This window comes from Salvia splendens, chromosome 14 (genome assembly GCF_004379255.2).
Source record: "Salvia splendens isolate huo1 chromosome 14, SspV2, whole genome shotgun sequence".
In the NCBI taxonomy this organism is placed as follows: Eukaryota; Viridiplantae; Streptophyta; class Magnoliopsida; order Lamiales; family Lamiaceae; genus Salvia; species Salvia splendens.
In genome coordinates, this window is record NC_056045.1 from 17,840,305 (window position 1) to 17,864,427 (window position 24,123).

Sequence of the window (24,123 nt, forward strand, 5' to 3'; positions counted from 1 at the left end):
AATTCCAGAGACCGTGTGGTCGGGGACCGTTGGGAGTATTTTTCTGGCTATTCTCCGGGGACAGCGGTGGGGTCGGCTGACCCCACTCGACCCCACCTCCCTCCGCCGCTGCTTCTAAAGGTACATAATTGGTATCATAGGCATAAACTTGAGGTAGCCACGGTTATAATAGAGAATGCTCTTTTGGTAATAATTAGATGTTTAGTCCCTTAGTTCAAAAGAAATCGTAAATTGTTGTATTTTGAAACTACAAAAGTTGTTATGGACGATATTAAATATCGTAATTTCTCTCTTTTGGCTAATAAAGCACGTGATGCATTGATAAATGAGCTTAGTTCTAAGATATAAATATCGTAATTTCTCTTTTTTGGCTTAGTACTATTTTTGGTAATTGACACTACATTCCATTAACTCGATCTCACTCACATTTTATTATAAAACTAATATAAAAAGTAGGACTCCTATTCCACTAATCTTTTCCACCCACTTTTGTTTACACTTCTTAAAACCCGTCCGAGTCATTTAAAAATTGAAGGATATTTTGATGATAATTATGTTGGTTCTAAGTGTAATTAAGAAGTTTATTTGTAGATATTGCACATTTGCACCTATGGGGAGGAAACCTAATAACATGGCTAAGTAACAAATATTTCATCGTTCTCATAAAAATATGTGCATTTTCCATTTTCGTCCGTCCCATAAATATATATATGCATTTCCATTTATGGAATGTTATCACGATTTAATAACCACTATAATAATGTGGGTCCCACTACCAACTAACACTACTTTAACTACTATTCTCATCCATCTTATTTTACAAATTTTATCTTAATTCTCGTGTCATATCATATGCCTAGGGATGTCAATCGGGCCGGCCCTACTCGGGTTGCGGGTCAATCGGGTGCGGGCTAATCGGGTTGTGAATATTTTCGAGTTGTGAAAGTTAACCCTAACCCTAAAAGCTCGGATTTCGGGCTAGCCCAGCGGATTAATCGGGTTGCTACTGATAAGATTAACATGCGACCAATTCAATAAATAATGATGAAAATTAGTTATATTCATAAAATGTAAAATATTTAATTATGATAAATTTGATATATATGGTCAAACTCAATCGTAAACATGATTAAATACTAATATTTGAGATATTTCGTGAAATTTTAAGGCATGTTTTAGAAATTTAAATATTTTTTTAAGTGAATTTGAAGTTTTTAATTTATCTATCAATTATTATATTAATAAAAATTCAATATATAATTTGTATATTTAATATAAAATTGAAAGTTATTTTTTAGTTATCTATATTATAAAATTAATTAATGAAGTGTCGAATTAGGAGTAAAAATAGAATAACAGAAATTTTATCGGGTTTTCGGGTCTGGCCCTAACGGGTCATGGGTTAATCGGGTGCGGGCTAATCGAGTTCTAATTTTATCGGGCTAGAAATTTCTAGTCCTAAATCTATAAATTTGGCGGGGTATTCGGGCCAGCCCACGGGTTGAGGCTACATTGACATCGCTACATATGCCCATATTTTTATGGGACGGATGGAGTAACATACTGTTGCCAGATCATCTCTTGAGGCAGAGTATACAGCTATGGCTCATACTGCTGCTGCTTAGATGACCAGAGTTATAAATTCTACCTGGAGAATTGAAGTTCAATTTCAACTAATCTTTACTTATTGTAATATCCAAGTTGGTATCTACATTGCAAATAATCTGGCCTTCATAATAGGACTAAACATATTCAAGTTAATTGCCATTTCATTCGAGAATTTATTTTGAATCAAAAGATTACAACTCCATTCACTTCGCATCCGTTGATCACAAAACCGTAAACATTTCTCAGAATTTAGCACCAAACTGGACATGATAGATATATATGCTCTAGTTTAAAAGGGAGGGTTGTAGAATAAGTCTTCCACATCGGTGATGTTTTCTAGTCAACTCTAGTCTCTTGTAAAATACTCCCCCCGTCCCATAAAAATATGAGCAATGGGTATGATACGAGAATTAAGACAAAATTAGTAAAGTAAGAGAGATGAGGAGAATGATACGGTAATGTATGAGAGATGAGGTGAATGGTAGTTAAAGTAGAGTTAGTGGATTGTATGACATACATTATTTAATGGATATAACTTTCCAAAAATTGAATGCAAATATTTTTGTGGGACGAACGAAAATAGAAAGTGCACATACTTTTATGGGACGGATGGAGTATATAGGTGTTTTGTGCAATGAGAATATGAACTACTCCCTCCATGCTTCTGAAGCTGAGTCGTATTTCATTTTGAACTATTCTATTATAGTTGAGTCATTTTGAACTTGCAGAAAATTTGAGCAGAAGACATACAAGTTCTTGTACATACAAGAGTTGCGACAAGCATAACATTGCATAAAATCTTGAAAAGATGGCAATATCGGTTTCATTTCCGATCAACTTTCAACTTATTTGATAATTCAGTGGGTCAATAAGCTGTCTTGTGGCCAATATGAGAATCCCATTTTATTAAAAAAATGATACTTATAAATGAATAAAGTCGAGTTGAGCTCAATTTGAAGGAAGCATGGTAACTTCCTTCAGTTTTCATCCCACATTTCCAGGCTGCAGGTGTTCAATTCCAGATTGCGACAGTTTGCAACTCTACACACCATAGACGAAGTAGAAGCCGAATGCCAATCCAAGAAGCATCGCATAACTCCAACTTCGCCTACATGATGAACAACCTGCGACAAAATTGATGCACGAACATTAGTTCAAAGCTCAAGTTTGTCGCAGCAAATCTGCTCCAAGTACGAAGACCAACAAACTAATGGCATACTGCCACGAGAATTCTAATAGGCATCGAGTATGGTAGGGCTGAAAAAGGATCGTTCGAAGAAAATATTTACCAAGTTGAAGTTGGAGGTAGTTGTTGCGTACGTTCCACTCAAAATCCCAGTGCTTCCGGTCATTCTTAAGTGTCCAGTAAGCCCATCCGAACGAAGCAGCATTGTACACCTCCAACTGGGCTCGTCCATAATCTTGGTAATCGGTTTGGGATCCATTCACGTTCCACTCGTTCACCCATTCCCCTGCATTCTTGTACAAATCAATTATCTGGAAATGAATGAGCCATCTTGTACACAACTTCCCGAGAAAGAAAAATTATAATTCAAGAGACTGGCGTAAGAACAAGGGACGCACCGATGAAAACAAGCGGTCCATTTGCACCATTCAGAGATTGTAACTGTGTTCCCCTACTCTTGTATATGTACTGAATGTTGTCTATAGAGCTCATGTTGGCAAAAAATGCGTCGAATAGATTGTAGTAATGCAAGTCTATCACGGTATTTGTATCGCCTAAGTTAGCCTGGTAGAGCTCCAATGGATCAGCATTGCCAATTCTTTGGCAAAATATGACATAAGCAGTAGATGAGTATTTCCTAACAATCTTGTATCCTTGTTTATAATATGAAGTTAGGGTGTCGAGTGGAACCAACGCAGCAGATGGCTCATTTAATAGCTCAATCCCCAGTAACGAAGGATGCTGAGCATACCTGCAATCAATTGAACAAACTAAGCATTATAGCGCTGCTCTACTTGGAATTGGCAAAACTCACTACTTTCAAATCATCAAATATTTAAAAATGGAGCAAACTTAACATTGAGAAACAACACAAAGGCTTGTATATAATGGACACAGGTCTGAAAAGTAACCTTAAGCACGGAAAGGAGCCTGAGAAAACAAGGAGATTTGATCTAACAAGGTAAAACAGCGAATCTCCGACATACATAAACACACATCCACTCATACTTTGTGCGGCTGGATGATAGGCAAGCTTATAACAGCTCCGATGTTGATCAATTGATTGAGCAATTCATCGCACATAACGTGAAAATGGATATAAGGAGTCTATTTTCACAAACTAGAAGTGACAAAAACATGAGCTTCCTGTAGAATTGCAGTGTATATGACCATTGTACCTCGAAGCGAGAAAATCTATCGCATTTAGACTTTGTGAGATATAATCAGATGATGTGGGCCATCCCGTCGTCCCATCTCTGCTAGAACTGTGTTCCATCCCATTCTGGGAGCCTGGTGCAGCATGAAGGTCAATTATGCACTTTATGTTGTACTCTCTGAACCAAAGTATTTGACAGGCGGAACATGAGAATCGAAGGAACTTGAATAGTCTATTTACAGCAACGTGTTTGATTTTAGGAAAGTTAGGCTTACTGTGCCCACGAAAAAGCATTATCGAGTGCTTGCAAACTTCCACCGATAAAAGGAGGTGGAGGATTGGGATCGTAAGCTATCCACCAGCCAACAGGTATTCTCACAGTATTGATTCCATGCCTATAGAGAAAATTGAAATCTTCTACAGTGATAAAATTGTTCCTGTGATTCTGCAATCGCAAATGTATATATTGATGGTAGAAAGCGATTTAATTAGTATCAAGAAATCTATTAAAACATTAATACTCATCAGATATCAACTGAAAAGTCCAATACAGCATCTGAATGTAAAGACGTTTTGCAGGGATCAGCTAACCTTGTACACTTCTTCTGCCTTATCACGTCCGTAGCCATTAGCAAACTGGTAGTCTCCGTGTAAATTATTAGACATGATTATCAATTCAAATGTAGCAGCATTATCATCCCATCCGGGTGTCCCTGGATAGTCCGCTGTGAGCTGGTTGGCATTTGAAGCCTAAACAAATGGACATAATACTATCATGCTTCTTTGATGCCTATGAAAAATTAAATTTATCGAACAACTATCTGAGGCTCCATCCTCCCATGACAAGTTCAAGAGGTCCAAACAAGTTTAGTACTGGCATGATTATGGTTTGAAATTTTGTCGTTGTCTCGTACAAACTAGCTGGCTATGGTTATATCCCATACAAACAGCAATCAGACGACTATACGTGGCAAATATGGTACCTGTAAATACATTCCAGTCTTGAGTTTGATGTGAATTTGGTTGTTATTTCTTTCCAAGTAAAAGGTTTCTGTATCGGACGGTAACTCTGCTACAGCAGTAACATTGTCCCCGTCACCACCACAGGTCAGAAACTGGCCACCAGAAGTGCGGAATTGGAATGTTGACTCGGATACTCTCCACAACTGAAGAGAAACAAACTAATTAACTACATAAACTGCATCTTAAACCAGTTCAACATCTTTGAAATGATGCTACGAGAAATAAAAATCACTCGTCATGAATTCAAACCATGGATTAGTTACTAGTTCAATTTAACAGATTCACAAATGAGAAATGTCATCTTCAATGCTCACAACAGGTTTCAATAATCAAAAGGGCAAGAAATCCCTTGTAGGCCTAACCCGAAATGTCTCCCAAGCAAGAGGAACGTCTCTGTCAACCGAGACGGCCCCTCCCCCACCATTGTCAGCAGAAACATATTTGTTCCCACTCACTGACCTTAGTTGGACCTCTGTTCCATCCTACAATGCATCAACCACAAAGCTTTAACAGGTATGTACACTCAACACACACACACACACACAAAAACACACACTTACAAGCATGTCAGCATTGGGAATATCATCAAACAGAGTAGGCTTAATCCAACCCTCAATCACCAACCATCCACCTAAATTCACCCCTCTTACTCTTGAATTACCATGTAGTCCCTCAACTTCATTCACAAATTTAAATGGAAAAGCTAAGATAAAGGAAACCTCACATTTAAAATTCCATATGTGTAAATTGCAGCTAACCTGAAAATCCAATTGAAAATGAGAGACCTAAACAGAGCAGAAACAAAAACCCCCATTTGCAGAGAGCTATCTCCATCAACAAAAGGCCCAAATGTTTCAATTAATTGGAAAATGCACAAGCCATCAACAAACAAAGTCAATAAAACAGAGAGCTGTGAAGTTGAAGAGATGGGGGAATATGGGTAATTCCTTTCTTTCAGCTCAAACGATTCCAGAAGAGTAGACTGTGGCAGCAATTAAAAAATGGAGATCTCCATTGGTACATGGGAATTTGAAATGCTTGGAAAAGGCATAATGAGAAAGCTCATGCAATCTTGAGTGAAGAACAAGACAAAACCAAAGGCTTTTGAAAGAGTAATTGGTTGCTTAGTTGAGAAATGCAATGCATAACTCACTTGAGGAATGATCGAGTTACGTGCATAATTTTGAATTTTATTTGCTTTTTTAAAGACGCGTCGTGATTTGTCACGAATTTGAAGAGATTATTTCACTTGATTAAAGAAATAAGTAGAAAAACTAGTTAAATGACTCCCTTTCAAAAGTTCCAAGATAAAGGGAGTCATTTGACCTTCTCTTTCTTATTTTATTTTACTTTACTTTTACTTAATATACAAAATTCCAATTTCTAAAAATATGCACCGAGAAGAAATACTTTTACGTCCCTGAAATTTTGTCACACTTTTTCATTTTCGTCTGTCCTATAAAATTTGTCACATTTCACTTTTTATCATTTTTGGTAATAGATCTCATATTCCACTAATTTATTCTCACTCATATTTTATTATAAAACTAATACTTTAAAAGTAGGACTCACATCCTACTAACTTTTTCAACCCACTTTCCATAATATTTCTAGTCGTAATAAAAATATTCAATTACATTTTTTCTCTCTACTTACTTCACTTAACAACTCCACCTAAAATCCTATGCTACTCAAGAATGTGAATATCTTGAATGAGATTAAGATAGTAGTACCTCCTTAAAGTAGGAACTGATGGAATTTTAGAATTTAAGTGTAATGAATTAATGGAGTATATAGTCCATTTACTAAATATAGAAAAAGATAAATATTATTTTTAAATGTGTACAATCTAAAATCTAAAATAACAAAATGTTTCAGGTTTTGACGGATAAAAGGAGTGTACTTTTAAGTTTAATGGATGATGAAATATAGTAAGATAAAAAAAACTCTATTATACTTCCACAGTCATATTTTAAGATGACTATACTTCTTTTTTTTGTTTCAGTTAAGATTGTTACCTTTTATTTTTGATCTATTCTTTTTCTCATTAAAATATATAATTATATTTTTTTATTCCATTCAATAATTTTATTTAAAATACGGTGCTATTAAAATGTATGCTACTTGATCAGTTTATCGTGCAAAGCAAGTGTTAATTGTGCAGGAATGCCGCTTGACCAAGGCAACAAGGCCAAGCTGATCAAGTTGGTACAAAAGGCGAAAAAGGCCAAAAATCGGGAGAAATGATCAAGGGGGTGATCAAGCAGTTAGGCGGGGACCACTGCGTTCTAGAAGAAGGACGTGAGGCTAATGAGCTGGATGATGATCATCATTCTGTTATTAAGGACGACGTTCTAGAAGGGGACACGTGCTGAAACGCAAGACGCAAGGACGGAGCTGAGTCATCATTCTGTTATTGAGGAGAGACGTCATTCTAGAAGGAAGACACGTATGAATCGATGAGACGCTCGATCACAGTGTGAGCGAATATCCTCTTCCGAGATTGTTATCCAGCTGGAGGTCATTGCGGCGAGCTTATAAATAGAGGATGTGCCACCATAATTGAGGATCTTCTTCTTTTTTAGCATCTTCCTTTTCAGCATTTTCTTCATTCGACTCTAGCTTAGTTTTCATTTTCCTTTAGTTTAGTTTCCAGTTCCGAGATAGCTTAGTTAGAGAAAGGTTTAGTTATATAGAGAGAGAGAGCGACCGAAAGGGAGCGCGGCTGAATACCCAATATCTGTTCGGCGTTATTTCAAGTTTTCGACCGAGAACCTTCTCGGCTTTACTCGCTTTCTTATTTTCCGAAGTTGATAGCTTAGTTTAATTCCGTAATTAAAGAAACGATCTTTTTGTATTTCGCATGTTCGCAGTACTGTTCTGAGTTTGAATATAAAAATCGGAGTTGTTTTGTTTTCGTCTTCTTGTTTACTGTTCCAGTTCAGTTTCACTTTTAAGTCTTTGATTAAGTGTCCGAATCTTTATTATGTTGAATGGCAAAGTGTGTGTGTTTTTGGTAGCATGCCTAGGTAGTTAAGTCCTTATTTTAGCATGTCGCTTACTTGATCCATTAAATTGTGTCAGCATGATGAGTAGTTTGATCAATTATTAGTTTACATTCTTCCTATGGTAAATCCAGTAGTTAAAAACTCCCAAATTAAAGCGTGGCAGCAGTCGAACCCTGTTCACTACTCACACACTCGATACACCGGTTTCTCTGTGGGATCGACCCCGTACTTGCCGCTTTTCTGTTAAAGTAGTGCGAGTCTGGGAGTTATAAATTACATTGGTGGTGAGCGAGAGCGAGAACTCCTTGATCAAGTGGCAACGACATTTGCTAACTGGTCCATCCGATCGGTTATCTTCTATATAACTTGATCAATCCAAATCACTCCGCGTCCGTCCCACCACTTTTTCATTTCCTACTTTGTTCTTCCTTTATTTAACTCACTTAACACATTTTTTCTTAAATTGCGTGCCGAAAAAAAACGCATCCACTACCGCGGAATGAAGGGAGTACCTGGTAAACTCATATTTCTGTTAGTTCTATTAGTTTAAATGGTCTGTTGATATAGTTATTGTCGAATTTTGTAGATTGAAGTGTATATTTTCGGCCAACTGAATATGAGGTGTTTGATTGTAGAGAAAACATGCAAAAATAGATCAAAATGGCAAACTTAGAGGTTCAAGATAGGAAGACCCGTCCAGGCCAAGACCCAAGTAGATGCCTCCACAGGCTACCTAGATGGGCAGTAGATCTCTATACTATGGAGAATCCAGAAGCTTCGGCCCGTTCGGTCATATGTGGACAACCGGCTACCCGGACGGGCCTCTTTCATAAGAGCACCCGCAACGCGTGCCGAAACCGTTCCGCGTGCCGTTCCGCCGGAACGGTTTCGCCGCGGAACGCGTTGCGGCGCTGCATTCCGCTCCCGTCTCGTTCCCATTCCGTGCCGGGTGCCGACGGCACGTAACGCGGCACGGAACAAGCCGCCACGCGCCTGGGCGACGTGGCCGATCCCCGTGCGTGCGTGCTTCCCACTCGCCGGCCCGCGAGTGGGACACGTCAGCAATGACGCAATAATTATTTTTTTTTTATAAAAATCGAATTTTTAAAAAAAAAATTTTTTTTTAAACGGTAACATTACCGTTTTTTTTAACTTTTTCTTAATTTTTTTAATTTTTATTTTCTTATTCTATAAATACACCTAATTCATTCATTTTATACACAACTACACATCTATTCTTCCTACATCAACATCAATTTCTCTCCAATTTTCATATTCTATCTCTTCAAAAAATGTCCGGCGACGGCAATTACGGTGGTGGCGGCGCCGGAGGGTGGGATCTCAACGCGTTCGGCGATTGGGAGACCATGTACAACACACTTGGTGGTTCTGGGTCATCGACGCCGGGCACGCAGGGGTCGGCGACGCCGGGTGGGTACCAACCACCCACTTTCGATGTGGATGCCTACGCTCGAGGCTCCGGCTCGCGGCTTTCCCAGGGTTTGTCCCAGATTCGGGAGGATATCCCCGTTGAACCCACTCAGGGAGGAAGCTACAGGGCTGCGTCTGAGGCACCCGAGGAGGATGAGGAGGAGGAGCCGGAGGATCTGGGCCGGCATCCCTACACCAACGAAGAAACAAAGGCGGTGTACACCGCCTGGCTCACCGTCTCATATGATCCCATCGTCGGCAACCAACAAGCCGCCAAGTGCTTCTGGGAAAAGGTCCGTGATGTCTACCACGAGACTAAGCCGAAAGGGGCCCGGAAGCGCAAATATACAATGCTTCGTGCTCACTTTGGCCGAGTCGATTTACAGGTCAAAAAATTCTGCGGGATCTACTCCACCGAAGCGGCGCACTACCAAAGCGGAGCTTCGGGCGCCGACATACTGAGGGCGGCTATGCGCGCCTTCCACCAGGACACCGGTGTACAGTTCAAATATGTTGATATTTGGCAGCTCGTCAAGGACGAGGAAAGGTGGGCCGGTGGTGTCCGCTCCAGCTCGGGATCAACCTCAAAGCGGACGAAGCACACGACGAGCGGCCAGTACTCGTCTGGTGACACCGATGCGCCCAGTGATCGTGGCACGCAGGAGGTTGGGGTTACGGCCGCCGAGTACGAGGGATCTAGCCGTGGGCGCCGTCGTCCGCAAGGGACGAAGGCGGCGAAAGCGGCTAGAGCGAGGAAGGGCCGAGGAGAATCAAGCCAGTCGGCCTCGGGATCGGGCTCACAAGGAGGCTCGAACACACTTATGGTGGCGTACATAACCGCCACAATGGCGGACACTTCCCGCTTCTCGTACGCCCAATACACGGCCTGGTGGAACGGAATTGTGCATATGGCAGGACTACTTGGTCTTCCCCCTCCCCCTAAACCTCGACCGCCTCCGGAGGATGATTCGCCGGCGGAGTAGTTTTTTTATTTTCCCACGTTTAATTGTGTGTTTTTTATTGTGTGTTTTTTATTTTTTTAGGATTTGAATTGTGTGTTTTTTTTAATTTTTTTAAGTTTAAGTTGTAATTTTTTTTAATATTGTGTGTTTTTTAATAAAGTATGTTTGTTTTTTAATAAAGTATGTTTGAAATAAAAATAAAAATTGAAATAGAATGAATAGTAATTTAAGGAACGGTTAAGGAACGGTTAAGGAACGGAGGGTTGCAGGTTCCGTTCCTTAGTTAAGGAATGGAGTAAAAAAGTACAGTGGGGCCCTCAAATAGTGGTTTAAGGAACGGTATAGGAACGGTATAGGAACAGCGTTGTGGATGGCCTAAAGCTTAAGAAATTTAGAGAGTTAGATTCCGACAAGTCTCTATTCGGGCACGAGGTGATTCGAACGAGTCTATAATTGACCATGAAGTGGCCAGGACAGGTCACGCGTGTTGTAACGCCAGAAATGAAATTTTCAGAAGGAAATAAGAGGAAAATTACCTAAGTTATCCCATTCAATTCGAGCCGTACTAAACTAAGCACTCTCCACTTCGATTATTCGTCCCCTGGAGTATATAGGTTGCTATTGTTTATGTTTTCGTTTGAATTAATTGTTCTAAACTTTGTTTTCATAAATGAGCATGAGAAGCTAAACCTTTTTTTAAAAAATTCTTGGTAAAGATGGCATTAATTCTACATACCCTCCGTCCCACAAGAATATACACTTTTGGTTGGGCACGAGGTTTAATGCACAAGCAGTAGAAAGAAAAAATAATTAAAGTATTGTTAGTAAAAAATGAGTCTCACATTATTCAAGAGAAAAGAGTTTTTAAATTTAAAGATGTCATATTCTTGTGAGACGGACTAAAAAAAGAAAGAGTGCACATTTTTGTGGGACGAAGGCAATTGTTCTTATTTGATTGATTTTCCATGCTTTGCTCTTGTAGTTGTTTGGATTATTTTTTGTGTTTTTTTTGTTTGAGTGATTAGTTATCTCTTGAATGTATTAGAGTTAACTAAATTAATGGAGAGATGGAATAATTTAACTAAGAAATAAGAATAATTCACCCTTTAATTAATTGAACTAGGGAGAGTTGAGGTTTTGCATGTGGTCTTTGGTTTTAATGATTTTGGCAGTTAGATGTTAGGTATTTGAAGACGACTTTGGTCCTAACCTCTAACATATGGATTTCTCGCATCGGAAAGGGGTTTAATCTAAATAAGTGACCGACTTAATAACTCTAGAGTCTAAAAAACGGCAAAGGGAATTGATTGGATAATAGCTTGAAATTGTGCACTAAATCCTAAAATTCTACATTCTTTCATATCATACTTTTCACCTTATATTTACTTGCTTAAGTTTTACTTGTTTTTAATATAATTTCATTGAAGTAGTAGTTTTAGAACAAAAATCCAATTAGATTGTTTAGATTTTAAGTTGACACATTGTCTACATGGGATACAATACTCTTACTTATCATTATTGCATTAGCACATTGTCTTTGTGGAATATGATACTCTTACTTATCAGTATTGCATCAGCCTCGTACATTTGTGGGATAGTTTAGTAGTAACATAAAAGCGAGTTAGTACCCCTCCGTATAATTTTATAATATTTTTTAACAAAGTAGGAAATGAGAAAGGTATATATTTATTCATAAAATAAATAAAAGTCTCTCCGTCGATCAATAATCACATTTTGTAATTTTTGACCGTCCACCAATAAATTACCTATTTGCTTTTTTACTGCTTTTGGTAATGAATTCACAATCCACTAATTTTATATCACCCACATTTTATTACAACACCAATATATAAAAAGCATGATCTACTTTTCACTGTCTTTTTCCATTATATTTTCCTAAAACGTGTGTCTGGTCAAACTTAACCTTATAACCGTGGATGTAGGGAGGGTTAGATTTTTTTTCCTGATTGAGTAGGACAAGCAGCCCTCTTACTGAATTGACACAAATATGTCTTCTTTAGTTCCAGCCCATATATATTGTTATGTCAGCTAAATTTGTTCAACAGTTGCTCGTTCGCTCTGGTGTCATGATAAAAATTCATAAGATTTCATTCTAAAACTAATTATTAATAAAAATGATCCATAAAATTTATATAGTAGTTTCAATATTTTTTTATACCAATGTGAGAGTGTTATATTTATTTTTATTTCCTTTACTAACAATAAGAAATAGAGAGATAAAACTAGTGGCATATAGTGTTGAAATATTTAGATAATGGTCTGTTAAAATTGGACGTTTAAATAAAATAAAGTGGTCGTCTATTGAAATATGATAGACTGAGCATTTGTTTTTGTTTTAAGGTAAATACATACTACATCCTTAATCCTTTTGTTGTCGTTTATATAAATGAACAATTTGGTAGATTCATATGTCAATTTGGAGAAATTGTCGTCCTTCACATCAACAGAAATCCGGAATATCATATATAAATTAATTCGTTTGAAATAAATTGTATAGAAATTAGTCAATTACTCAACCGCGGTTCATGAACTAGTAACTAAACCACGCTAGCTTAGTTAGATTTATCACTAGATAATCATAGTAATAAAAAGTTGATAATTAAGTATGATCATGTTTGACTTATGGATTTACATTAGATCTCTAAATTGAGTGAGGAGAATAAATTTTCATAAGTCATTTGAAGTTCAGGTTCGATGAATGTAACATAATGATATTTGCTGTCAAGAATCCATTAACAAGCTTTTTGGTATGACAATTTGATGAGATTAATCCAATATGGCAACATCAGAGTAACTACGTTGGGAATTTGATGATGGATGTTGTGGAAAAAATATTTACTCCGTTCAATTACAGTTGGATCATTTTTTTAACGGGCAAACCACAATCTACTTTACTATTTTATTCTCTTTTTCTTTATTCTATAATACTTTCTAATTATTTTGGATATTTGACGAATGTTATAGAACATATATAATATTTTAAAATATGTTTACTCCATCCTATTCATATTGGGTCATACTTCATTTCTCGTACAATAAGAGTCACATTGTGCTATTTCGGCCCTTCCCACATTAAGAGTCACATTTCACTTTTATCATAAATAGTAAGTAAGTCTCACATTCCACTAACTCATTTCACTCACATTCTATTATAAAATCAATATAAAAAAGTGGACCACATATTCTACTAACTTTTCCTACTCATTAGTCTTTACATTTCTTAAAACTCGTGCACACACCAAATGTTACTCCTATTGTGGGACAGCGGGAGTATTCTTTTGTGGGTCGTTCTATTGCAGTTAGATCATTTCCTTTTTTGACAAACTGCAATAGTACTTTATTCTTCCTTTACTTTGCTCTCTAAACTTTATTTTCACTCTTAAGTTATTATTTTTAAAATTTAATTACCAAGACATGGAATTATAATTAAAAAAAATAAAAAACCACTTTGTATTTTATTATAGCGTAATTTTATTCAATGAAAGCATAAAATATGAAAAGAATTTAATTGCAAAGACACGGAATTATAATTAAAGAAAATAAAAAAACCACGTTGTATTTTATTATAGCGTAATTTTATTCAATGAAAGCATAAAATATGAAAAGAATTTAATTACAAAGACAAGGGATTATATTTAAAGAAAATAAAAAACCACGTCGTATTTTATTATAGCGTAATTTTATTCAATGAAAGCTTACCATATGAAAATCTAAAGACTATTTTGCAATAGATAAGTGGTATGATTAAGAGAAGCCTTACTTAAGACTAAAATCTAAATCAGTTACTTATCAAAGGTACATGATTAAGATGGGAGATTAGACTCGAGTCCGATTAATTGTAGTCTGTTGACTTTAATTGGTACAGAATCACTAAGAAAAATAAAGTTTAAGATACTCAATTTTTTTTTGTTTCACCATAGGTGTACCGAATCCGCCTATAACAAAATCCGATTAATCATGTTCAACCGGGTTTACGGTTTAAGGCCGAAAGATTAGCGTGATGGGGTTTGAACTCGTGACCTCAAGATCACCACATCTCCGCGCTGTCAACTGCGCTACAACCCGTTGGTAAGATACTCAATATTTCGCCAGTTATGTTTAATACTCGTTGCCTATTTGAAAAGAGGACGTATGGATAAATGATATTAACATTTGAAAAAAATGAATATTACACCATACCAATAGATAGATTCGGATATATTTGACGTTAATTTTGTATTAAAAACATTTTGGGTCGAGATATATATACTTAGAAAAATGAATTTGAATGAATTAAATAGTACTACAAGATATATACTTAGAAAAATTAATTTGAATTTCTTAAATAATACTCCTACTACATTAACCAGGACAACTGGAATTACATAAGAATATTTTCGGTTTAAATATTATTAAAATGATGCGCTAATTTCATTTGTCGTAACATGTATAAGATGTCAAAAGCTATTAAGGGAGGCTGATTTGTTGAAAATGATAACTAATGAGCAATTAATCTAAGACATCTGGATTTGGATGGAAATAGGCTAGGTCTGTTGCACAAGAAGAAAATAATGAAGTTGCATGTGAACACCTAATTAAATAATAAATTAACTGTTAGAGCAGTCAACATAATAGTTTGATATTATCTGCTTTGGACCGAGCCTGCACTCACGGATTTATTTTTGGGTCACTTTCAAAAGCCTCATACTAATTAAAGGTGGACAACACTTATATATAATTCCAACTTCCCTCTCACATATGATGTTGGATGGATTTGTACCCAACAACCTCCCCTCAAACCGAGACCGTACCACGAACACAGACGACACATCGAGACATTACGGGGCCAACACAAACTTGAGTCATCCAGGGCCCCTCTCAATCACGGGTCATTCAGGGCCGACCCTTTGGTCACACAAGGCCCAGACCCAAGCCAACTTGGCTCTAATTCCGCTTGTTAAGATCAGTCGACTGCACGAGTCATTCAGGGCCCGACCCTTTGGTCACACAAGGCTCCAACCCAAGCTAACTTGGCTCTGATACCACTTGTTAGGATCAGACGACTGTATAATATTTGGTATTGTCTGTTTTGGACCAAACTACCTCAGGATCATCCCAAAAGACCACATACTAATTAGAGTTAGAGGTGGACAACACTTATATATACTTCCAACTTCTATCTGTCAACCAATACGAGATGGATTTGTACCCAACATAAAGAACACCTAACTATATTCTGCGAACGAGCAGGTTCAAAGAAATAAATACAATGACATTATTTCAACATTTAAAAAGATAGTTGTATGTAGTGCATATCGATCCACGTATCACAACTAGTGCGAAATAAATTATTATATTTTTTATATTTGAGGCCAAATTCACAGATTCAAGTTCACTATAACACAATTTTTAGAATTCTCTTCATTTGCCTATAGTAAGGTAATAAGGTAGAACTTATTGAAAAGCTAGAGAATATATACAAAATTGTTGTTTATTGATCGAAATGTCGCTCTTGGACTAACCTTTAATTAGAGGCCAATTAGAGTAATTAACTATTTTAATGATTAATGTGGTAACTAGGGTCTAGGCTCAAAACCTTAACTCAAGTTATATTAGCAGCCATCCAGCTGTAAATATTCATTCATTCATTTCCGTGAATTTGGTGAATAGTTGTAATTAGTTAAAAAAATTAAAGTAAAAGAGTTAAAAAGAAAATGTGATTGAATGAATGTTATGAAAAAATACGACTCATTTAATTAGAATGGAAAATATATCAATAAATATTAAATTTTGTGGACGACTAAAATGAAATATAACAAAGATAGTATTATTGAATTAGTTTATGAAAAGAATAAAATATGTTTGTACATCTAAATGGTATCTTAGCTAATTATTTTTTTTCGTTTATATCTATAACTACGTGATGTGATAGTATATACTATCCGACTTGAAATTCATCATCACTAGAATTAAAATTAATAATCTTGTCATCATCGAAGAGGTTCACATGTTGTCGAATTTTCACAAGCCAATACCAATAAAGTCGTTGATTATGTTTCGTAATTGTTCTAGTTTATATTTGAACAGTGTTATTTTCATTTTATAATTTATCTTCACTGAAATATTTAGAGATTCTAATTTGGTTGAAACATAATGGAATTTTATTGATGATGACTAATTATGATAGCAATCGGCTCGTCCTTCACATGTGTATCGAGGTAGACAAAAGAGTGTGCCAATGCTTGCGAGCGTCGGACTCTAACACCATTTTTTTTTAAAAATATAAATATCAATATATTGGACTCTAACAGCAGGTTAAATGAAGAGGAATCGAAGTTTGATTAGGAGTTTTGAGTGTCGATAGGAGTGTAGTTATAGTCAATCATACTTATGTAGAGAGCTATTAAAAATTTAATGTATAAAGAAAGCAATAAATTCATTTGTTTTATGCTCTTAAGATCGTGTTGGTTTTGCGTTTTCAGTTATCTGATAATTAATCGAGGGATGATTCACTTAAAATAAGCTAGTCACGCATCTTAGGCTCTACACAGTAATGTATCAACACTTTAAGATGCATAGTTGACTTTGGATTAATATATATCTACTCTTTCCGTTCAACCACAAGTGATGGATTTTTTTGGGCACGAGATTTAATAAAATGATACTATCTCTGTTTCGACTAAGATGACACATTTCTTGGCCGGCACGCAATCGAGTGTCTTGCACTAGAATCAAATTTTTTCTTCTTTTTAAAACTCTTATATCTTGTCCTACATCGACATGGTGATGAACATGGGTGAGCATTCGGGTTTCGGTTCGGTTTTTTGCCAAAACCGAATTTAGTTCAAAATCCAAACCGAACCGGACCCGAAAAATTGAAAAACCGAAAACCGAACTTAAAAATCCAAAAAACCCGACAAAACCGAAAAAACCAAAAAACCGAAAAAAAACATATAATATTAATATATATATGTAATTTATTTTATTTTATATATACTAATAGAATATATATATATATATAATATAAAATTAATAATATAATTAATATATTAAAAGAATATATATATATATATATTATATAATATAATATATTAAATTAATAGAATATATATATATAATTCGGTTTTTCGGTTTTTTTTCTTCGCCCGAACCGAACCGAAAAACCGAAAAAACCGAACTGAATTTCAAAATTTTGGTTTGGTTCGATTCGGATATTCGGTTTCTGGTTTCCAACCTATAGATCTATGTAAGTATGGATAACCCTCTCCCATAAGGCCTTTTAAGGGGTGAGTGACTCATTTCTAATATGGTATCAGAGCGGACCCAATTTGATGATGAATTTTATCTCTTTATCTCTTCTCTTGCCTACTCACGTGATGGAAGTCGGATGTGTCATTTCAGCCCACACGTGGGGGGCATGTTAAAACTCTTAAATCTTGTCTCACGTCAACTTGGTGATGATCCTAGCTCATCTATATAAATATGAATAATCCTCTCCCTTATAAGGTCTTTTAAAGGTAAGTGGCTCATTTCTAATGCTTCTCTGGGTATGTACTTCGTTCTTTGCCCAGTTGAGCTATAGCATTTGGCATTTAAATGATGTTAACTTCTCATTGAAAATAAATGTTATTTTAAAATATTAACATAAATGATATATCTCCTAGTTATACTTCTCGCTAAATTATACTATTATCATTCATAGTTGTTTCAAAATTTTATAAAACCTTCGTTCTATGATGGGAGTATATATTTGACTTGCTATGAGTTTTACGAAAAATAAAGAAAGTTAAAAAAGTTAGTGGAATATGAGTCTTATTTTTATAAATTATTCCCTCTGTCCCATAATAAGAGTCATGTTTTGTCATTTCGGTCCGTACCATAATAAGTTTCGTATTTCACTTTTACAATAAATAGTAACTAGGCCCCACATTCCACCAACTTATTCCTCTCAAATTTTATTACTATAAAACTAATATATATATAAGTGGAACTCGTATTCCACTAACTTATTCAACCTACTTTTCTTTACATTTCTTAAAACTCGTGCCATAACCAAATAAGACTCCTATTGCGGGACGGAGGGAGTAGTTTTATAATGAAATGTAAATGAAATGAGTTAGGGTAATGTGAGACATACTTACCATGTATAGTAAAAGTGAAAATGTACTCTTATTGTGGAACAAACTAAAATGACAAAAATGAATTCTTAGTGTGGGATGGAGGAAGTACTCCCTTCGTTTCTGTTTAATACATGCATTTCTTTTCGTCATGGAGTTTAAGAATAGTGTGTTAAATGAATGATGAAAAAGTAAGAAAGAATAAAGTAAGATAAATGAAGAAAAAATAATATAAAAAAATATAATTATATTTTGTCAAAAATAAAAATGACTCAATTAACTTGTAACTTCACGAAATAGAAAAATGACTAATTTAACATGGAAAGGAGAGAGTAATAAACATCATCCTAGTTTTATCTACTGTGACTCACATGATTCTACTATTATCCTTCATAGTTCACCTCAAACTCCGCAACAATTTTGTCCGATTCTAACAAAACCACATTAATTCGTGAAAAATTAGCATATATTTCACTTACCACCCAAGCCTTTTATATACCATTAATTCAAGTCAGGTAGGGCATAGTTGTAATTTATAAACATCCTTCTGTATATATGGTACTAATTCAATCAAATTACAAAATGATTGAAATTTTATAAATATCAAATGCATGACAACTCCTTTAGAGTTGAAAATCTCATTTCATGTCCTACATCGACTTAGTAATGATTCAGTCTCATCTATATATTCTTGGATAGTCCTTCCTCTTACGAAGCCATTCTAAGGGGTGATCGACCTATTTCTACATTATATCAGAGCAGACCTAAGTTGATCTAGATCTCTTTGTCGTCTATCTTTGACAAAACACTCTCATGTGTGAATTGTTGTAGATATGTAGATGGATGCAACTTGGCCATTTTTTTAATGTTTGATCCTTTGTGAGCACTTTTAAATAGGCTCAAAGTCACTCTTTTTCTCCTATATATGCTCTGCCTCTCCTCACAAACCCAAAAAAAACAACTGATTTGCTAGAGAGAGAATGAGTCTAGAAGCAGTGATATACCAGCAAGATCCATTCATCTATGGCTGCATAGATTACAACTACACTACTCAATTGGGGGTTGAAGAAAAGGTAAATGTTGATCAACAGAGTTCAATTGCTTATAATTGGGAGTCATCTCCGCCGTCTCCCGTTGCTCACAACACACCAGAGGCTCGCCCGAAGAAGAGGCGGAGCAAGCCATCCAAGAACAAGGAGGAGCTCGAGACCCAGCGGATTACTCATATCGCCGTCGAGAGGAATCGCCGCCGCCAGATGAACGACTACCTCGCCGTCCTCCGCTCCTTGATGCCTCCTTCCTATGCTCAAAGGGTAAATTAATGCATATTGCCAACTTTGGCTAAAATTAAATTTGGTATTTCACCTGAACTTTAATTTAAAGTTGGTCAAATATCAGAAACTTTATATTTTGTATGACAGTTAGTCGCCATATCCTATTGACTTACGTACATTTTTATCCTACTTAGAACTACTAAATGAAATGAAATTCACTGCCACTCATAATGGAATATTTTTTTATTTGGCATAGAATTTTATGCATAATTGTTTTATGAGTTAAAGTGAAAAGTAAATAAAGTAGTGAAAATGATGTTTTTAGTTAAAAATGTCATATAGAATTAGAAATATCAAAAGAAATACTCCCTCGGTCCGATTAAAAATGAAACGTTTTCCTTTTTGGATTGTCCCATTAAAAATGAAACGTTTCCTAAAATAGAAATAACTCTATCTCTACTTTTTCATCTCTTTTACTTTACTCTCTCTTCATTAACTCACAAAACAACAGTATATAAAATCTCGTGTTGATTCCCAAATGTTTCATATTTAATGAAACGGAAGGAGTATATAACTATATAAGTATCACTTTAAATTTCCAATGGGCATAAATAATTTCTTTTTTTTAATAGATGCATATATTTCTGTGTATGATTAGGGTTTGTAGGGTACATGTTTAGTCACTTTAGGTAATATTCTGTCAAGTATTATGTAATACTAGTATGGAACATCTTTATCTTCCTCACCTGCTGCATAGCAAGGAAAATACCAAACATTATACTATTAAAAATTATAATGTAACATTATATGGTACTCATAGTTATAAAAATATTTAAATCTAGGGAGATCAAGCATCAATTGTGGGTGGTGCAATCAATTTTGTGAAGGAACTCGAACACCAAGTTCAATTCATGGAAGCTTACAAGTTTAGGAATGGGCAACAAGTAAGAACCGTGGCCACTAGTTCCGACATATTCTCGAATTTCTTCACTTTCCCTCAATACTCGAGGCCTTCAAGTATCGCGATGAATGTCGCGGTGGAGAGGCATTCGAGCATCGCGGATATCGAGGTGACTAAGGTGGAGAGTCATGCAAGCATTAGGATCCAAGCAAAGAGAAAGCCAAAGCAACTCCTCAAAATGGTGGCTGGATTTCAATCCTTTTGCCTCAACATTCTCCATCTTAACATCACAACCGTTGATCAATCAGTTCTATACTCTTTCACTGTAAAGGTATGTTCTCTGCTTTTAACTCTTTTTTCTCTCCTTTTTTTAAGGCAACTGAATAGAAATTTAAAGACAACAATAATGATGGACTCAAAAACCAAGACCCATGTCTTAATGCATCAACCACTCTATCACTAGGCTAACTTGAGAGAATTTTTTTTATCCCTCAACACTATTGAAATAGTTAATGGGCGTACTCGCTTTGGCCTTATTTCATTTCAGATTCACATCACTGGAAGCCACTAGTAAATTATATAGCAAAAGAAAAAAAATGTCACTGTAGATGATATATGTAGGTCTCCCCAAAATCACATGTGTATATTGTCTACATAATTGTGCGTTCAATATGCATCTAAACAACAATTATATATCTATGACTTGTCTTTCGGGAAACACTTCCCTATTTTCTTTATGCACATGAATTAAGAAAGAAATTTCGATGAGTTGAAAGGAGTGTAAAAGAATAGGAGGATATATATAAAATAGGTAAATAATGAGAGAAAAAAAAGAATAGATTATCAAAAAATATACTCGTATTAAATATGTTGAACTTTGCTATAAGAAAAATAATAAAATAAGATAGATTGAATACGTTGAATTTTACCAAAATGAGAAAGTACTAAACTGAAATGAAACGGTAGAAAAGAAATATGACAACACTAATAGAACAGAGAAAACATCAGTACATAACAATGATTTATTATTATGAATAAAAAAACATAACTATTAGAACTTCGAGTTTTATTTTTCTTAACAAAAGTTGTAGTTTTAACGAATAAATCATATAATAAAAATAATAAATGGAACATTTTTAGGAATTAAAGTTTCTTTAGGCAACATAGATTAAAAATTCAAAGAGTAGAATACTCTCAAGTTTGCTCTCAATCATTGAGGCACATAATAAAGATATGACATGACTATAAGAGAACCTTAACCTTTTCAAACCACGACAAAGTTATATAAATGTGTCCTTGAATAATACTCCCTCCGTCCCGGACTACTCGCACATTTCCTTTTCGGCACGGAGATTAAGGAATGAGTATATAGCAAAGTCTACAATTGCGGCTGTAGGTGACAATTTTTACTAAAAATGGAAAAAGTGCAAATAACTTGGGACGCCCAGAAAGGAAATAAGTGCAAGTAGTCCGGGACAGAGGGAGTAACAATCTTAAATTTTATCAAACTTTGACCAGGCACAAATTTTAAGAAATATAATGGAAAGTGAGTTGAAAAAGTTAGTGAAAAATGAGTCATACTCTTATATATTAGTTTTAAAATAAAATGTGAGTTAGAATGAGTTAGTGAAATATGAGGTCCACTACTTAAAATGATAAAAAGTAAAATATGATAAATTTTGTAGAAGGATGAAAAATGTGACAAAATTTAAGGGATGGAGTGAGTATTTATTTCTAAATTAAGATATGTGTAAATAAGAATGAAATGAAATGCAGGTAGAAGACGAATGCAAACTAAGCACGGTGAATGAGATAGCCACAGCGGTGCACGAGATGATTGGAAGGATCCACAATGAGCCTACATCTATAGCTTAGACAAGGCGCCGCACACTGCCTTTTTTTCTCATTTCCATTTGTAATTGTCGACTCTCTCTCTCTCTCTACAAATGTAAACTAAGTCTTAGGATTCAATTATTGTAAGTCATTTTCTAGGATTCTTATATTCACCAACTGTGGCCTCTTCGAAACTAGAATTTTCCATTGATTAATATAATGGTGGCTACCACTCTCCTAGATTAGTTAGGTGGATCAAGACTTTCAAGATACTTCGATCTGGCATTCGACCATGTTTTCGGATTAATATATTATAAAATAGAGATATTTGAAGCAATAATGAATTTTAATGCATATCTAGTAAAATACGTGAGTAATAAAAAAATTATTGGAGTATAGTAACAGTGGAGGATAAAGTCCGAGAGAAAAAAGTTCCAAAAAAATAAAAGTGAAATATTTTTATAGAACTGACCAAATGAAAAATATCTTTATTTTTATGGGACGAAGGGAATAATAGAAATGGCAAAACAAGTATCGAATATTACCGGATCAGACCTGACATCAATAAATACCAGGTGCGGGATCGAGTATTGCAACATTTAAATTGTCATGTATCGGAGTATTTAGGTTTAATTGACTTAATTTCCGTTTCTTGTCCTTATCAGTTTCGTGCGGTGAAACCAACTGCCAAAGGTAATGGGTTGACACCATCTTATATGTTATTCCACACTTTCGTGTGAAACCAATTTAGGATCGTATCAATTTATCAATCATTTAAAATGGATGTCCGCGGACGGCACACGTCGGGTGGCAAACCCAAAGCCACGGGCCCACCATCCCTTTTTCCCACACCACTTTTGTCATACTATGTTCATCCCACCATATTGATAAGCTTATAAGATTGGAGGGTTCTCTTATATTGCTTATAACATCATAATCCAAAATCAAGACCAAATTTCTACCCTTAGATTTTAAAATGAGTGGACGAGATTAAATCTTACGAATTTCAATAAATAGTAGATAAAATATCAACAAAAGGGTAAGATCGTCATTCTGTTATCATATCATAATTTTCGTGTTTTTTATATCAACACAGTGTATTACAAATATCAATACAATGATACGAGTATTTCAACACAAATACACGAAAATATCAACACAGTTTATTGAGATTTTACATGCATTATATTGAATTTTAAATGCATTATATTGATATTTTACATGCATTATATTGAACTTTTTTGATATATTTGTTGATAAAAAATCTGCTTATCAACATATACGAAAACTGAAATAAAAATCATCAAATTTCATAATCCGAACGTCGTCGAAACATATGCAATTGAGATATCTTATAATCCTTATAAAATTACCTTTAATTTGATATATTTTTTGCGAAAAAATAATTTAAATCGAGAGAGTTACGTAAATTTAAAGTTTAGGATAATTTTAACAAGAGAGAATTGAAATTAGTACCCTTTAGTTTTATTTAATAATTATTTAAATTTAAAATTTAATCTACTTGACATTATATTAACCACTAGATCTCCTAGTCTAATGGTTAAAAATTGGTCATAATTTTGAATTGCTAATTAGTTAGCAATTGATCACATCTCTAAGATAT

The 24,123-nt window shown here is 35.2% G+C and overlaps 2 protein-coding genes across 2 annotated transcripts; one reads left to right on the forward strand and one right to left on the reverse strand.

Moving 5' to 3' along the window:
* Positions 1–2,433: 2,433 nt before the first annotated feature.
* On the reverse strand, positions 2,434–6,130 carry LOC121763573 (probable glucan 1,3-beta-glucosidase A). Its single transcript, XM_042159618.1, has 10 exons — positions 5,732–6,130; positions 5,534–5,649; positions 5,336–5,455; positions 4,934–5,116; positions 4,542–4,700; positions 4,226–4,395; positions 3,973–4,128; positions 3,193–3,545; positions 2,898–3,080; positions 2,434–2,732 (listed from the first exon to the last, which is right to left on the reverse strand). The coding sequence occupies exons 1-10, from the start codon at positions 5,805–5,807 to the stop codon at positions 2,650–2,652; spliced, it is 1,599 nt and encodes a 532-aa protein (XP_042015552.1). The 5' UTR covers positions 5,808–6,130; the 3' UTR covers positions 2,434–2,649.
* A 13,052-nt stretch (positions 6,131–19,182) lies between these two features.
* On the forward strand, positions 19,183–22,714 carry LOC121763786 (transcription factor bHLH94-like). The gene is made up of 3 exons (XM_042159866.1): positions 19,183–19,804; positions 20,608–20,997; positions 22,443–22,714. Exons 1-3 carry the CDS (start codon positions 19,472–19,474, stop codon positions 22,539–22,541), a joined length of 822 nt encoding a protein of 273 aa, XP_042015800.1. The 5' UTR covers positions 19,183–19,471; the 3' UTR covers positions 22,542–22,714.
* Positions 22,715–24,123: the final 1,409 nt, after the last annotated feature.

What these genes read in the sequence shown, in the direction of transcription:
- LOC121763573 (XM_042159618.1), bottom strand. Translation starts at nt 5,807, where the DNA reads ATGGAGATAGCTCTCTGCAAATGGGGGTTTTTGTTTCTGCTCTGTTTA. An exon ending in TTGCTTGGGAGACATTTCGG is followed by an intron (nt 5,117 to 5,335) that starts GTTAGGCCTACA and finishes GTTTCTCTTCAG; the next exon opens with TTGTGGAGAGTATCCGAGTC. An exon ending in AATGCTTTTTCGTGGGCACA is followed by an intron (nt 4,129 to 4,225) that starts GTAAGCCTAACT and finishes ACTTTGGTTCAG; the next exon opens with AGAGTACAACATAAAGTGCA.
- LOC121763786 (XM_042159866.1), top strand. Translation starts at nt 19,472, where the DNA reads ATGAGTCTAGAAGCAGTGATATACCAGCAAGATCCATTCATCTATGGC. An exon ending in CTCCTTCCTATGCTCAAAGG is followed by an intron (nt 19,805 to 20,607) that starts GTAAATTAATGC and finishes ATTTAAATCTAG; the next exon opens with GGAGATCAAGCATCAATTGT. An exon ending in TATACTCTTTCACTGTAAAG is followed by an intron (nt 20,998 to 22,442) that starts GTATGTTCTCTG and finishes AATGAAATGCAG; the next exon opens with GTAGAAGACGAATGCAAACT.